The sequence below is a fragment of the Plodia interpunctella genome, chromosome 5 (genome assembly GCF_027563975.2).
Source record: "Plodia interpunctella isolate USDA-ARS_2022_Savannah chromosome 5, ilPloInte3.2, whole genome shotgun sequence".
In the NCBI taxonomy this organism is placed as follows: Eukaryota; Metazoa; Arthropoda; class Insecta; order Lepidoptera; family Pyralidae; genus Plodia; species Plodia interpunctella.
The window spans coordinates 8,118,923-8,137,596 of record NC_071298.1 but is presented as its reverse complement, the minus strand read 5'-3'; the positions used below and the strand labels follow the sequence as shown (position 1 = coordinate 8,137,596).

The 18,674-nt window shown below is 34.6% G+C and overlaps 1 protein-coding gene across 5 annotated transcripts in view; it reads right to left on the bottom strand.

Annotated features, from left to right (window-relative positions):
- Positions 1-18,674, bottom strand: part of raskol — a 118,850-nt gene that overhangs the window by 84,481 nt on the left and 15,695 nt on the right. For 2 of the 5 annotated variants that reach the window (XM_053745342.1, XM_053745344.1), the window contains exons 1-2: positions 17,422-17,563; positions 13,320-14,220 (exon numbers count right to left, since the gene is read on the bottom strand). The exons of 2 other annotated variants lie outside the window; for them this stretch is intronic. In XM_053745342.1, the coding sequence (XP_053601317.1) occupies positions 13,320-14,112 (793 nt within the window). In that variant the 5' untranslated portion in view covers positions 14,113-14,220; positions 17,422-17,563. Of the gene's footprint in view, positions 1-13,319; positions 14,221-17,417; positions 17,564-18,674 lie in introns of those variants that run through there. One more of the 5 variants, XM_053745343.1, reaches the window with a different exon arrangement.

Genomic DNA, 18,674 nt, shown 5'->3' with positions numbered 1-18,674 from the left:
GCTGATAAAGTATCCGATACCCTTTATGTAATATATCGAGCAGATAGAGTTAAAAATTGAAATTGTGTTTCACAAGTTTTGGATTGGGCTTAACTGGGCAATCACTTCAAGCAGATCTATTTAGCTGTTACTTCATATGTCATACATTATAATATGATATTCATGAGAACGTGGTGAAACACGCCCTTAATATCATAAAATTTAATTGTTGTTAATTCAACAGATTACACATTATGCCTATACTTATACTACATAGTATAGAACAGTTATGCTGAAAACCAACTGTTATACGTAAGTCTTGATTGGGTCTGTATGTACATAATTAGTTTAATTTCTATATTAATGGGCGTCAGTAACTCAACCTGATTGGCAGACACACTCGTCCAGCGATCTTTAGCTTTACGCTTGATATTTGAGACAGTTACCATTGAAGGTCGTCCACTGTCAGTAATACTAATTAAATAAAGCTTGCAAATAAAATACGAATGAATTTCCATAACACTACCACATCATTACATAATTTACTCAGTTATGATGTATTTACTTATAGTATAATTATAGCTATATATTAAAATTATGTAAAATGTACCTAATACAAACTGAAAACCTTTGTTAAGTATTTTACGTTGCGTTATGGCTCTCGAATGGTGAAGTGAAAGGCACAAGTGGACTACTCCGTACTTAATTGAACATTATTACAGTAAATTGAATTACATTGTATTACAACATATATAACACGAATTTATTACAATCATGTCCACTAAACAAGATGCAATACGAATGTAATAAAATCCTGTAAATACACTTAGAACTTGCAGTCTTCTTCATATCGAAATGAAATACCATTAAATAGTTATGTATATTTAAAACTTTGTAAATAATATAAATTTTGTGTAGAACCAGAACTTGAATGTGTATAATGGGGTTTTTCATTGGTACTATTTTTCTATAAAAAAAGATATTTTTTATTTTCGTTATGTAGGATGAATTGGCATTATTATTTACATATATAAATTGTAAGAAAACCAGGAGAAGTGGCGCTACTGTAAATATGGTGCAGTCAGTGGATCACGTACTGCCGTGTCCTAACTGTTCCACCTCTTGTTTCATGTAGGACCTATATAAGGCTAACGACAAAGCAATAAAATAGACCATGTACTTTTCTCATATTATATAAATAGCCATATCGACTCGAAAAGAAAAAGTATTGTAGTATATGTACTCTACAGCAACGTAATATGCATAATATACGTAACCACAATTTCTATTTAGTTTCCTTGTAGCAATAATGAAAAATTCCCATAATACGTGATATAGTGAAGTTTTATGTAAACAGTAACTCATGCACGTATGCATACTTAAACAGAAAAGTGTTAGTCACTCTCGCCTGCTTGAAGAATATTCCCAGGAGTGGAAATACAAACAGTGCCAGTGAAGCATACCGTTTATTTGATACTAAATAGTCATCTGTTGAGTAAACAGAACATTGCACTATTAACGCAATCCAAAGGTTTATTTCTTAAATTATAAATGAATGAAACTTTCTAAAAAATAAGTCCAAAGCATTGTCCACTATATGGACACGTCCACAGCGGTGGACGTAACGTCAGCTCCTATGGAAGCATTTAAAGGACAATGACTGTAATTGAAGCACTTATTCAGCTAATAAAAGTCCGGCGCCGCACTGCAGCGAGGATTAATGCGTTCCATTTAATCTATTAAACACTGACTCATGCCTTGCACAGAAAAATAAATATCCCAAGGTACATTCAACAGCACAAGAATCTTCTTAAAGTCGTTGCAAATTGGATACTATTACGACAGCATAGAATGGTACGCACGGCACATTCAGTACACAGTACAGAAAACTGATCATTTATAGTTAAGCCCTATCAGTAGCCCACAGGAGCCATTAGCTATCATTGATTGTATCAGTCAACAAGTCTCCCCTCAAGCTGAAACATTTAAAATAATACATTATCAGAGTATTAATAAGCTTAAAATAACATATGTCTAGACGCTCACCCTCAGCACGTATTTTATTTATATATGCTATGAAGATTGAGGATGCAATATTTATAATATAATATTAGAGCGTGTAAAAAAATCACGTCTACATTTACTATGGACGGGCCATCCTCCGAGCCTAAATTAATTGCAATATATTGCAATATGAATGTTACTCCAAACACTGCTTTCCTACTCTCCAAACTAGGATTTACAAATAAAAGCTCGTTTAAGTCTTTTGTTTATGCCTTTTTCTTTTACGACTTTTCTGCTCCCGATGAGGGAACTTCTCAACGGTAGCAGCTCAAATTTACTTCACGGGCGTGGCTTAGCTTGCTTAGCTGCATAGCTTGTATCAAATTAAAATGATATTTTGTAAAAAATATACTACTATTGTCAAATGGTGAGTGACTTATTTCTTCAAAAACTATTTATTATTCAATATCTCATTTACATCCATTAAAAAGCCCAGAGCCAAGCCCTTGTGGTTCTGAAGTACCCTTCAGTCCAGCATCGAGCTATCTTTCATAGTCGGTCACGCACACTTTGCCTCGACTCCGCTTTAGGAAAAGCCGCTGTGATAGTTTACAATGTATGTAGTAGAAAAACTTTTGCCTGTACATTATGACACGCCGCGAATGTGTGAACATTGCGTAGTTAATATGAGTGATTTTATTTAACGCAACAAAAACCAGCAATGTAAACTGAATCCGCGAAAGTTTGGCGATCTGTTAGGTGACGATGTGGAGCCGGCATAAGAATACAAAATAATAATATAAAATTTACTTCTTGCTACGAGAAATACCGTGTTATATATATTTTTTATGATCGCTTGAATATGTAATGCATAAAAGCATAGGCAAACGAACAGACTAAATCATTTTCTTATTTACGAGTATATGATTATAATTTATTAATTATTATTAACTAGCGGGCCGACCCGGCTTCGCTCAGAGAATACCATAATAAATTATACACCTAAACCTTTAAACCATTTATTGGCGAACCATAGACTACAAACGGGTTTTAACGACAAAAAATAAACAAAAGGAGGAACTTTATGAATCATCAAAATAATTGAAGACAAACGCGTCGGACAGAAACAAGGACTTCTTTTTACGACATGTAAGGACAAATAAATATTTTGATTTATGGGAACATTGCAAAGTGGAAAATATACGACAATCGTAAATGAGCAATCAGGGCGTAGCCAGCCAGTGGCACCGCAGATTGCAAATAATTTATTGTGGCACCTTGTTACGGCGCTACGGAATGGAAGATTTAATGCTCTTAAAGGATATGACCAAAGGAGCAGTCTGCGGCTCGTCAAGCGAACGAGTAAGACTTGTATGTGAACACATACAAGTTACCTTACATATTACATTATACGAGCTAAAGGGCCGTCGGGATGTGACTAAGCTGTACTGGTTCTCAATTCGCACCATCTGTGTTTGATTTATGCAAAATGTTGATTTTACGATGCGCTCCGGAAACCAGTCTCAGTGAAAAGATGAAGACACATTTGAATCTCATGATGAAGCGCATATGGAGAATTTTGCGTCAAAATGATAGAATATTTTTAATCCAATATCATGGCAGAACTATAATTATATGAAACTTAGAGAAGTCGCAGTACGAGAAGCAATAGCAAAAGCTTAATAATTATACATATAAATAGAATATGGAATTGGCTTAATAGTTGTAGAATTCTATAACTATTAAGCCAATACTACTACTACTATAACATAACTCATTTTACACTACACATAGTGTCAGTCTGTGTCCAATATATAATTACGCTCGCGTAGGGTAACCTGCCCTCTGTGTTACACAGTCAGTATACTTATTAACATTGTTAACATTTAACTTGATTGCTAGAAAAACGCATTGCCTGGTTCATGGTTCCCAAGCTGGTACAACTAAAGGTCAGTTGTCGACCGAGGAGAAGGGCGTCGCCCTGCATTCTCCCGCGATTATAAAATTATACATTGCATACACATTCACACATGCATATAGTTAAACACCAGTATTTATCTAAATTTATCACTGTTCGCTCGAAAACTCGTCGAGTCAACTATTCGCGCAAGCAGAAAATTTCCAAACAGATATTGCTATCTATCTGCTGCACATAATTCCATAGATCTTGCAGACAGATTGTATTTACCAATTCAAAATGAATATTTTTTGCAATATTAATAGTAATATAATAATCGTTTATAACTTCCTACACCGTTGTGCGCTGCACCGGTGTTGCTTATTTTTTGAAACGGCTTATCCAACGGTATTCATATAAATAAATTAGGTAATACATTATCTTTTAAGAGTGTCACGTTCATGCATTAAGAACAATGTAAAGCTTCCCGTCAAGCTGATTGGAGCGTGGGTGTCAAATCTTCTGGTGTTAAGCTGAGTCGACACTGAGTTGTAGCAGACAACGGTACTACGATTACGAAATTGAAACCAGATTTTAAAATAACAAGCATAATATATCATTATTGAGAAAAAAAAGATGAAAATTGACTTGCAATATCTCTTTCGTTTAAAGTGTAATAGTGTATTTCGAAGTCTAGAAAGGTTTGCACATTTTATTATAATATCCCTAGCTAGATAACAGGTATAGAACGTTGGACGTGTAATTTGCGGCCACTTAGAGCAGAAGTGTATCGCTAAAGTAAATTTTATATTGACTAGGGTTTGAACAAGGCAAAAATATTAAACAGGTAAGTATGTAAACAGGTAGGTTTTATTCTGATTCCTTGTTTTCTAGATAGCTGGAGTAGACCGGAAATCCTGATCCTGAAGCAGCAAGTTTGTGATTAAAATAAAGTAATTTATACACAACTAGCTTTTGCCCCCAGATATGTTTCATTTATAATATTAGTTATGATTAGGATCTAAGTACCACAAACATAGCATTTGTGTGTACAACATGGTAGTACATTTTGACAGGCGATTACTTGACGACACTCTGATACGTGTCGCCGGCTCCGTCACGTCACGACTCTGCCGTGCCACGCATACAAATGCCCAACTTAGGCGCTGCCCTCTATGGCGCTGCCACTAAAAAGTAGCCCTTTATTCAATAAAATACTTTAGATTCATGCACAATGCTTTTTATGTGCGCTATAATAGCTTCCCTTTTTTATTGGTCGAATACGTTTGGCAATGAATGGATAACTCAGTAATAAAAAAAATCTTTATGGGTATTAAATCCAAAGAGTCAGCTGTGAAGTTCGTGTGAGTTCTCCAAAACTCAAAGTTATACTACATTTGTTTTTGTAGTACTGTAATCGTCAATGAACAACGTTTATCATAGTCAAAAAATATAAACAACAGGCAACCCTAGCCGTGGTGTACTGATTCTCAAAATGCGTAGGCGCATATCCGCCTCGCAGGCCCTTTGCAACGATAGAGAAAGGCGATAAATTAGTTGGATGACACAATTAACTCGACCACTCCTAGCACCAGCGATTAGTGCAACAGGACTTAATTGTACGTCCATTAAAATATTGTTGACAATAGGATATTGTGAGCATAACCCACATAATATTTCGAAATATACTAAGGCAGTATTTTGCAACATTTTACAGATTTATTTTGAGATATTCTGAGAGAAAACAAACTTAAATTTTATTTTGTATGGATTCTATTTTTTAATTGTTTTACAGATCTAATCAAAATATTAACATGGAATTGGAACCGTGGTGAGATCAGGCAACGCTAAAACACAGCCAAGTGCACATAGGCATATGTACCTCTTAACGTGAACCCATAAATAAAGTTGCATCGAATACGTCTAACACAAAAACGTTTCACATTAATTCACATAGGTACGTATGTGCTCTTATTACCCAGAAAGCACATAACAATACGCTAATAATAAGCAAATGCAATATGGTTCCCACAATTGCACGGTTGATGTAACAAAGATGCAGTGTTGGATAACACGCGCGCGTCTATTTGTATTGTAGTGTATAGCGGAAACCCGACGACCTCGACAGGTTAGTTCTTAACGAGATTTTAATTTAATAATTCTCCCTTCGTAAACTTAGACAACTGTTATTTTTAAAGGAACGAATAAAACTAACAGCAATAGGTGCTTATCTTTTTGTAGCGTAAATGTTCTACATTCATAACCCGTTTTAAGGCAACATAGAATTTTAAAAATGCTCATCTTTTTAAAAGCTTGTATTTAACTTGTAATGTATGTATGTATTGTTCGGGTGGAATCTTGCTACTCAATTTTGAAGCAGATATTCTTCAACCGATTGAGCTGAAATTTTGTATACACGTTTAATTTGGATGATAAAACATGATAAGCTATGTGACGTCATTCTAAATCCAATATGGCGGACCATCCAAGATGGCGGAATAGTTATTTTAATGCATTTCTACAATAGGGGTATCAAAGAAAAGGGCTTGTTCAGAGTAACTCGAAAAATAATGTGACGTCATTCTAAATCCAATATGGCGGAACATTGCAGATGTAACCATTAATTTTTTTGGGAACATTTAAATAAAAGCTTTTTTTTATTATTATTCTTTTAATTTTTAGTCTTGTTGTATTCTTACAAAGGAATGAAGAATGTAATAAAGGAAAACTGTTCAGAGGCAAGGCAACTTTATTATACCAAGAAGAACAATAAGATGGATTAAAAAAATCGAACGTCCATCACAAGTTTATTTTTACCTTAGTATTGTTTGACACATGCGCAACTTTCTCATTGATCGCTCTCCGCCGCTGCCGGAAACGTGTTTGCATGCTCAGGCGCTTGTGGGTTTCCATGAAACGTATACTTCCTCCCATTATTGGTTAGATACTGACGATACTGGCTCATTATTTTGAAAGAATATGAAATTTTTTGTTGTAACTTGCAAATGATGAACATTTTTTAAATGCTGAAATATTAACTTAACATTTTTGACTGCGAGGATCCGAAAAAATGTAAATTGAAAAATCTTTCTTGCAAAATTAAAGCAGGTAGGTAATTATTTTTTCCATCGTCTTAGTTTTTAAAAATAATAATTGTAGAATTCGATATAAAATTATGTCATGGTCTATAAACAAGTTATTTTTATTCATTGCCTACTTTTATGAATTTAAAAATATGAAGATTTTTGGCGATATTGAAAAGATTTCCATGCATGAACAAATATTTTTTCTTAGTTTTATTATTTATATTACCTTTATAATTGGCATACATAATCCGTAATATATATTCTAATTACTGAGTATCACATAATGTCAGGTGACGACAGAATTGACTGTTCGTAGCGAACCAGTTGGACCTGTACCTGGCCACTGGCCACTGTCACCTCACCTGCAGCGGCGCGTGCGCCGAGTCGCCATCAGCTGCTCGCTGACATTTTGAGAAATATTTTGTGAGAAACCGGAATGCTGTATCAATAATCTGCTTCTCACTACAAAGGCTTGCAATGTAATCGACATGGGTGGAGTCAGAGTTCGATATTTCATTAAAGTGTCGTCAAAACATTCAACATAGTTTGAATCCATTTTCATTTATTGCTACGCAATAGTTTCGTAATATTATAATTAACGTTAATATACATTCAATTTCCTCAAGAAAGCCCTAAAATAAATCATTTCGTTGTATTATTAGGTAAAAATAGAAAATATAGAACTTAATCGAGTATCGAGATAAACTGAAACATGATCCGAAATGCTTAACATTATAAACCCAGTTCCCACAATAGCCTCTACAGTGAAGGTTAATACTGAAATGTTCATAAAGGTGAATGCATAAAAATTGCATGGATTTTAAAATTAATGAAAAGTATTAATTGTGGAGCTTATATTCACAATTATATTTAAATAACAAATTCTGTGACCTCACTTAACAAGTCAAAAATACAAAAGTTTTATTACAACCATTTAAAACCGTTCTATTCGATTTTAATATATTACTTTCGGGTATGATCATCTGAGCGAATTATTTGAAGTTTTTATGATAAAATCCAATCAATAACGTACGTTATTAATGATTTATGTAGTATATACCTAATTGATAACTATAGAATGAAAGACTGCTAATAAAATACCTCGACATTTAGAAGTTTCGAAATTGATAAACGCAAGCATGCGATGATGTTACAAGCTGAATGTTAAACGCATCCACCTCACCACGCAACGAAACGATTAATTATGTATTTGATTACAAAAATGACACAGTAACTCACTTAACAAGTATGGTGAATCGTGACGAGAACTCAAATTGGGCAAGTACCGGAAGTTTATTTTGCTGTCGATTTATTGTTTTTATATTATGTATCAAACATATGTGTGTAACTTGTTATGTAACACAAGTATCTTGCATCTAAGTTGTAAAATAAAATAATCATAAAACAGTAAATCTGAATATTTTAAATGTGGGCATCAACTACGAATAACTTAACACTCGTTTCTAGAGAGTGGAACGAAACAGTGACTCCACAAGAGCTCTGTATTAATGTGAGGTGTTTTTAATAAATCCACAAGGGTAATTTGTAAGTACTTCAATAATTTACCACCCATGATACTATGTAATATTACGCAAAGACACAAGAAGGCTGATTGCATCGATGAAAAATTGGTTGAATTAGTCTCAATCACACACGGCATTTCCCAACAGCATGTCACAATTACCCGAAGCGACGCCAACAATACTTTTCATCGAAACAATATTTCAGATTCGTGTTTACTGAAATCGACCATTTATCTTTTATGCAATCTGAGCCTATTGACCAATAGAGAGGACTATTAAAGGAGTCACTAACAGCATCATATTTCAATCTGAACAGCTTAATCGTATTACTATGTCAATGTGTTCATACAAACTTCGTATAAACCACTTCGTATTAAAAGAGAGTACTTCGTAGCAATAGATTTCTTTTGAAAGAAAAATAGAAGGCCGTATAATGTGCCTAACATTATATGGCCTTCGATTTTTGTATTAATAAATAGAATATTGTAAAGGATAAACAAGGTACCAAAAATAATAGGCGTTCACTTTTTCAATAACACAAAAAATAAATATACACCCTCGCCTTGAACGCAATCGGATATTATATCTCTGTAAACTACGACCAGTCGCGTCATGCAGAAACAAAGCGTAAATATTGGTCATACATTACTACGCTACGTCAATTATTGGTGTAGTTTACAATCACATACTTTCTGATACGAAATCTTCAATTAGAACTAGGTTTACTCAAAATAGTATCGAATCACAAGTATCTATAGGTAGCCTATCACCTATATAATCACAAGTATTATATAGGTAGGTTACTTCTTCATAAAATTGGTTGACAAGCTCACCGAAGCTGAATGTTTATCGTAAGGTTCTGTCTCAGGCATCTCACATCTTAATGTCTAAAAGGTTTTCAGCTATAATTATTTAAAACAAATTAAACTCGAAATGACACTTTATTTATTTAATAATGTCATGCACTACTTTGTATATTATAATCGACCGAAGTAACGACATTCGAGCACAGTAAAACGGCAACTCATAAGTTGCAGATATTATAATATAATTAGATACCGTAAACTCAATTCCGTGACCGTATTGTCTGCGTGTTTCCCACACAAATTGCTCGCCATTACATGAAATAACAGAATGAACAGTAACTGTCCTTACGTCGTACCTAGCATTTTTTAAATAAAAATCTTATAGAAGGAATCTCATGAGCTTCTACATTCTCTGAGCTTGCGCAAAGAGCAGACCTTTTTTTTCTTGTATAAATACACCAATAACCTTAATATTAGCCGATCGTAAGATTAACCTATAATATAACATTAAAATTTGCATTTTAACCAACTGCTATGAATATGGATGTTTACTATGTTTATATAATATTTTAATACCTCATACTAACATTAGTTTTTAATTAATTATGAATGTTGTGAATTTTAATATTCTTTTATGTAAGGTAAATTATAAATTGTCTAATTTTACTACGACACTAATAACATCCCGATAATCCTTGTACATAGTATACAACATGCCGCGTCTGACTGTCTGTTTGTTCGCGATAAACTCAAAAATTACTGCACGGAGTTGTATGCGGTTTTCAACAGTAGATAGTGTGATTCCTGAGGAAGGTATAATGTATAATTTATTATATTTTTACGCGAGTGAAGTCGGGACGGGGCGCTAGTTTTTTATAAATCTATTGCAAAAGACAGACAAGCACAACATACAAAGCGTCGGTTTATGTGAAAAATTTAATTGTCCTTAAATTATTTGTTCCTTTTGCATAAATATTTCGGGAGAATGTTGTAAAAAAATTAATACAAGGGACAAGGGTTTCACACGTTTCAATGCCTTTTCATATCAACCTCATATTTTATATCAATTTGATGTCAATTACTCCTTCCACAAATAAGTAAAAGTCCTCCCCTAATAATCTGTATTAACAATGTATTCTCCAAGCTTTCTCCATAAAATATATATACTTAACACACAGGTATAAAGTACCAAAGACTAATAATCGCCTGCATGGAGGTAGTGACGCGAGTGCCTTCCTGTCACTAAGACAGTGCAGGAAGACCGTGCTCATTAGAAAGTATAAGTAAACGATTACATCATTAATGGTCGAGAATCCAGTATTCCAGTCTCATCCCGATCAAGTTCAACATGATTATTTCCTCTTAGAGCTAACTAGAAAACTGGTAAGTGAAGGCATACATTAGTGAAGGTATTCGAACAGAGATAGATAGATGTACATGTATTTGCTTGTCCATGCTGTTAAAACATTTTGATATGGGTACTACTTAATTAGTACTAAAAGTTTTATGTTTAAAAAAATATCAAAACTTTTATTTTTTGAAAAATGAGAAAATTTTCGTATTTTCTAATTTCCTTTTATAAACGGATTGAGAAGCGACTACAAACAGTAGATAAATATATAAATGACTTCATGTCAAATTGCAACCATACAAAGCCGTTAATTTTGTGCACCTATATGTCGACGGTGTTGATGTTCACGATACCCACGAATAATATGGAAATATTCAATATACATGGAATTTATTATATTTACTACAATTTAAATTATATAATTTTATTGTTCATACTACAGGAATAAATTTTGCTTTGATGAAATTGTATTTTCTTCGGGCACACCCCGTATTTACGCGACTGCTAAAGAAACGGGTGATTATTTCTGAGTTCATATATATACCTACTTAAATATAATCAAACATATAACAAATGAACAACGTACAACGGCCCACAATAAGCAAGATGCCTGTTTTTAGGTCTGAGACACAAACAATGCGAAGTTCGGAGTTTAGGTACCTACGCAAACTCCGAGTTAATACCCAGTGACGTTGGCTTGTCAAGTATTTAGTGTCTGTGAGACTGCACAAAGGTTCTACAATTCACAAGCTGACTTGTGAATTGTAGAACAAGCAGCAAAACTAACTCTCCCACGGTCAATTTTGATTATGAAAACAAAACGGTGAAATTTATAGGTAGGATTCGTATTTATGAATTATTTTAGTTTAGTGTGTATTGGAATAAAAAGTGAACTCCGAAGGTTGGCGAATATACTTAAAAATAAATAAATATAATGTGATGATCATCGTCCGATCGATTTTGGCCATGTCAACTATTCTTCCGTTATTTGGCGCTAGTGTGCAGATGCAGTTGCATTGTTATTGTGAAGTGTATCGATTTTCACATTCAGTTTAAAAAAAACATTTTGGCCTACATGAGTCCATGAAATAAGTAGGAATTAACGAATTCCATGCATTAGTCACATTCACACACCGAATCGTGACACACGTCGTAAATATAATTTGACCCTGCAACTTTCTTAATATTTTTCATGAGTTACTTACTTAGTTTGCAAAATGTCCATTTTAGTTATTGTTAAACAGCTCGGAACAACTTTAAACTCAAAAGAATTACTTAAATGCAAACAAGTTTCGAAATCAAACAACACTTGAGCAAAACAATGTACTAACTACAGTAAACAAGTATAAAATATTAATGAACTCTAATGTTTTATGTAAAGTCGTTTCTAAGTTTCTAATTCAGTATATCAGAAAATTTTGATCATTATTCATTTGTATTAAGTACCTTCTTACAAGGCTAAATAAATCAAATGCTACGAATTCTTTATGAATGGATTATATAAAACATTTTTCACACGGAAATTAATTAACAATATAAGTAACCAGGTGCGTATTTTTCGCTATAACAGGAACAAGTGAGTAATGGATTTAACTACCTCTTGTAGCTAAGCTTGTGTATTCATGTGACTGTTACAATTTCTGTTATCGTTTGGCGCATCTATAGAATTTGCATGTGAGCCGACAATCGGCCTCTATCTGGGCCGGTAATTACAAACTTCGAGTTCTAACGGTTCGCAAGTTTGTGGCTGAGCTGCCACCTGCCGCTCGATCTCAGCAGACTTCCGCAATGTACAGCATGTAACGAAGAATGCGTTAAAGTGAACGACCCAAAATATATATTTTGATGTGAAAGTAATCCCAGCACGTGTACAAAATATAACGATTACGATTAAAAATATATTCCATTTCTTTATATTCAATGAAACGATATTCAATGAAACACTTTGCCTTGTTAGCTATGTAGTTAATTGTTAGTTAGTCTAGCATATGTATTTTAACCAATAATAATTAGTACAAGATGACGCGAGTGACCAGACCATATAAGCATAAATAAACCACTTCAAAAACGTAATAAATTAGTACATTGTTGCATAAATTAATATAAATCATGAGAATAATGTTCCAAATTTGACTCGGCACGTCAACATGAATATTTATAGGGACTATCCACTGTCTAGGTCCACGTAACGAATGAACCATTTGCTCATTATGGTGTGACTGACACATGTTCTGTGTATGTTTGTCACTCCAGGATCGCAAGTTGTTACCGCGGCAATGACAATGACTGTTAGTGATTGATGCGATAGTAATTTGCGGCAGCACACCGTTGCTCGTATCGGATACAGGTCCGTCGGACGCAGACCACACGGCAGCCGGCATAGCGACGCGAAGCGAGATCCGGCCGATGCACTCCTAATCACCTTAATTGAGGGTTATCATGCTGAATGCTCCAGAATACCAACTTACATTCAGAAAAAATGTGAGCCACGCCTCGGGTCGGGCTTCGACCCACGTAAAATAATGAAATATATAATATCTACGGGGATATCTACCACAGGTCGTACCGTATCCTACCTAATCCAAGTACCAATTTCCATCAAATATTATCAGTAATCAGTAAAATAAGTTAATGACGAATAATACATTTTAAAAATATTTGTTTTCTACTTACCAGTGCTGGCATGTGGCAAAGAGTACAATATTCCACACAGAGCCGCTGCTACCGATGTAGAAACTGAATTTTCAGGTCCATTATCATAATTTTCTGACTGGGCAGGTTCAAACAATGCTAAGTCTAGTCCCTCCATATCACTTCGAGCGGATACTCCGTCATCTTCTGCCGGGCGATCACAAAAATGTTCCGGGGAATCAACTTCTTTTGGACTGCGACTACATACGCCATCGCTCAGCGGATCACAGCAGCAAGTATCCGAAAATGGCTCGAAATCTCTACAGTCGAATTCACAGCGTTCAAAACTATCGCAGGTACAAGATGATAGAGCATCTGAATCGCAACCCTCAACGAGAAACAGGTCATCTGTTTTTACAATTTCCTTGCCTATTGTATCCGTTTTTGTGGAAACGTAAAATACACTAGATGTATATGGCACTTTTTGAACTTGTAACATCACACCACCTGCCAGTTTGTGTTCACCATCCTCTGGTAAAATGTCTTCGTTCTGTCGGCAGTCTTCATAATGGGCGAAGCTAGATGTATCTGTAAGATTTGATGATCGATCGACTGAGTATACATCTGCATATGGATCGCCAGCATCACTCTGTAGTCTATAGGGACTATGATGAGCTCGTGTTCCAAGAAATATGGTTGTATACGGGCATGTGTGAGGCGGGCGAGAGCGGTCGGTGCGGCGCGGGTAGCTGGCGGCTAGCGGGTCCCCGGGAGCCCCCTCAGAGTTGATGTACGCCTCGCTCGTCGACAGCACGTTGTATCGCCAATCTGGCATTGCGGATAAACACCATCACTAACGGAATGAGGAAAACTGTTTTACACACCAGCGCACGTCCGAAATTTTCGCTTCATACAAATCTTATGTCACACTTTCATTGTTTATCTAAAGGAAGTAACAGAATAATCTCACTGCGGTCGGCGTCCGCAACTGTTCAAATATGCATTAAGGCTATGAAGACATAACATATATTTGATACAACACGTTTCTGATATAATTAACTCATTCATTGTTTTCTTGAAAATTATGATCCACAAATCTTATACGTAATAAAAGTACGATTTCATAAGACAAATAGTGTAATCAAACAGATCTAGTATGCTTTACAAAATATGCTTGGGATACAAATTCATTTAACCTAAATAAGTGACCATTTCCATATGATATTTATTTATGTACTTAGGTTGGTCGTACTATAACAAAGTTTAAAATAAAACCTACATTTTTGTGGATTCTCAAAACAAATCTTAGCTCGGTGCGCAGTATCTTCCAGAGTTTGCTTGTTCACGTAAGCATCACAAACGAGTCGGTGATATTTTAGACATATTGACATGTCTACGTTGACTGGTACATTCAGGTGTCTGGCAAATCCGGTGTTACGGTACTCCGATACCGGTGAGACCAATCTCGACACCAATAATTGTATTTCTTACTGTTTTCTTCTTAACTTAGATTAACCATAATACTTAATATATTAATACACATGAAACGGTGTCCAAACATATACGAGATTTTGATGAGTCCACCAACAATGGCATCTTACTTAACTGTAATTACTGCATAAAAATTTCTTGTAAGCATACTATGAAAGGTCATTGCCTGGTAGTCGTGCTTAGTAAACGCAATTATTTTGTAAGTACATTGGAATTTTTATAGCGGCTTGATAATAACAGATGTTAGTTCGTGACCGCTTTGACGCTGTGGATTAACACAGAAACTTTTTCAAAATGCTCTATCGAAGCTTTTATCTTTTGTCTTCAGTTTTAGTAACTAATAAAAAGTCACCTAAGTAAAAGTTGGAAAGTATTTCAAAGGTTTTCTAGCAAATTCACAATCGAAAAAGTTCGATCGAGCAATGCGTTTAAATTAACATTTTCGATTGTAATTTTAACGCATAAAATATGTTAAAAATAAAAAAAAGGAGAAAATTGTTGAAAAAAACTTGGATTGTGCGTAACTGAGAATATTTGAAAACGTACCTAATTGAACTTCTGATTCAGCGATGTTTTAGCATAAGCTAACACAACACTTTAGAATTTAATAATTTAACAGTGCCAAACGATTGTCCCTCATTAATGGAGTGTGAAGTACTTTGTTAGTCAGGTATTTTCTAAAGCAACTTTAACGGACCAAAGCGGCGCGTGCCACAATTCTAACACCGTTCGAATACGAAAACCTGAGGCTACAACTACACAGTGACAAAAACACCGACCAAACGACGGTCAATGAACGAAAATAACTTTTTCCGCATATGAAGCCTCGGATTGAGCATATGAAGCCTCGGTCTAAATTGTATCTATCATTAAACAAATCACCGGACATTGTAATATAACCCAAATTCATTTTATACATCTGTTAAACTGGGGCGCGATACAATGAGATTCAAATTTTGTAACGTTTTAATTTTTCCGAAACACTCATAATTCAATAGTGTTTGCTCTTTGAACACATAACTACCTACATATACAATAACAAGATTTAACACGAAACTTTTTTATTTATTGTCTCGTTAATATAATATATGTACTCATAATTCAAGTTTATTATCTAAGAATATTAAGAGTATAAGTTTATTGGTAAGAATACATCTACGGACCATTCGTTCTACTATTCTATATAAGTGAATAAAGAAGAAATTTGTCCTGTTATAACATTATTTTTATTATTTTCAAAAACATTTGCAAGGAAAAAGAAGCAAAATCATTTATTGAATAAGATTCCTTTGTGTAGATGAAATTGCAAAATAAATCAAACCATATCTATACCCAAATTCTCAGAGGTTCACACCAATTTGTTTTAACAAAGAAGTATTCACCACGAACTGCACACACGGCGCAGGCGCAAGAAGGGCGCATAAAATTGAACAAAACGCCATAAATTATAGTTACAGAAAGTCGTGTATGAGTAACATGTGCAATGTGCAGTCGCGACGACGTTAACACAATAACAGCGATTAGCTTTACAACAGCGATGTTATGTTTTGAAAACTTAAACAAAGTCCTGAATGGACTACTTGTAAGTATAAAAGTTTCGTTTGCTTGTTTATTAGTTATAATAACATTCTTTAGTCCGGATATTATTCCTATATAATTATAAAAAAATACAATACTATGTTATTCATAACAAGACGTATTAATTAGATGTATTAACAAACAAAATTTCAACCTAGGTAATATACATAACCACAAAGTTGAGTATTTTGAAAGGCCTAGATCAAAGTGAGCTATGTTTGTATGCGCCGTCGAGGAAAGTTGACCTCAAATGAAACTTGTGGAAAATCTCCCGAGGTTTAACTCGACGTTGGTCATAATCTTCGGACTGGTGTATGACAGAAAGAGATTCGGTTGGATAGTTCATAGTCTTTCATACTGCTTTTGCAATTAAGAGTCACTTATGTAGTATTATGATTTGTGCCCATCTAATCTATTAAAACCAAAAAGAACTACTTAGGTAATTATGAATAGATATAAGTTGTTACAAAAAACTTTTAATGTTTAATTTAATAAATGTAATACAGTTTTAAAATATTTTAAGTAGATTTACAAGCAACCTTACTCCCCACAAGCTAAATAATGATACAATCACTTACACAAAATATACTGGGTGTTATTTATAGGGACCTACCTACATGCCTACAGGTCGTCGGTCGCCTTTTTCATGATGTATAATCACTGACCATATATTGCGAAGAACAGTCTAAAGTAAGACTAAAATATATTAATTCCTCCTAAAGTGAAGATGTCGTTGAATCTCATTTTTAAATGTTGGTTTTATTGCGCTCCATTTAAAGAACAAAACGGTCATCTGTAACATATTGTCTTGTCCTGCGACACTCCCTAAGCAGACGAATTTTAACAGTTTATTTATTACAAACTGTTAAAATTCGTTTATTTATTACAAACGATAAAACTAATAAGCATTTTTGTAAAGCATAACGGAAAACGATTTCAAAAGCTCTAAACCCAAATGTTTATTTTCACGAATGAGCTCAATTACACCGTTCGAGAAATGTGAATTTATCGATTTATCAGACCCCGACCGCAGCATTTATTTATTTATATAAACAATGATCGTAAGTTTACCAACACTTAACTAGACACAACACTATCACTCGATCCTGTCAATCGAATCTGACAGTTGTATTCGAATGTTTCGATTTTAAATTCGTTTAGAATCGCGCTGCGTATAGGTGCGCGTGCCGGGTCGCGCTCAGGCCGACTGGTGTTGCGCCGCGCGGAGGGCCACCAGCCGCTGATGTCTGGATTTGCCTCACTCATCTGTTTGCTTTGCAGCTGCTTACTAACACTCATTGCAAAGACCGTTACCGTGACAACACTAAATGTCAAATCCTTAGTCATGAGAACTTCACCTAGGACAAAAGCTGCCGTTGGAATCTCTTATTGCTCTTTGCAGCCAATACCCCGAGTTTAAACGGCTATCGACACCAGTAAGTGAAACCAGTTTGAGCGGATAGAATCTGCTAGATAAACGACTATGAGGGAGCATCACGCCGCCGCTATTATTATTTTAATCTCGCAACATTTTATATTATGCATCACAATGGATACATAGCTGAGGGGAGCGATGTGTTGATAGCCAGTAGCTCACGAACGTTTATTTATATTCTTTATGAAGAGCTGCAGAACTCTACTTATATGACCACTACATTCAATCGATGATACTATAAGTACTCTATAAATAAATAATACAACGCCCATAAATTATTTTATTCAAGATTATTATATTTAAGAGTTTTTGGACTACTAGTACTCAAAGGGAAAAGTGTACAAAGTTGTTATTTTAATATTTTATTCGTATATCAATTATGTTTGTTTTGTATATGTTATACCTAGGTAATGACTGAACACGCTGCTATATTCCATATTCAACGGATAAACTCAAAAACTACTGAACCCTATTCAATTATTGACACTGAGATGAGCTGGACAATCAGGACCAATAGGCTTCTTATCGCGAAAAATGCAGTCCGGTCGTGAACGGCCAAAACTCGGCGAATGAAATTGTTTAATCACCGTGAATCATTGTTTTCTTTCATAGTCTTACTCATTAGTTACAGTACAGACAATCCCTAGCCAGTTACTATGTAATTGACCTCTTGTTGGTAGAATAACAACAATGACATTTAAAATTTGCAATAGCGTTCACGCGTTTATTGATATTGCTTAAGAAGGCTGTATTGCTTAATGAGATTTAATTGAGGATACTGAGGTTATTCGCGACAGCGAACATATCGAACATATTTTTAAATAAAGTATTATAACAACGATATCTTCGACACGGACCTAACATTTAAATAAGGTAATAAGGTCAGAATTATT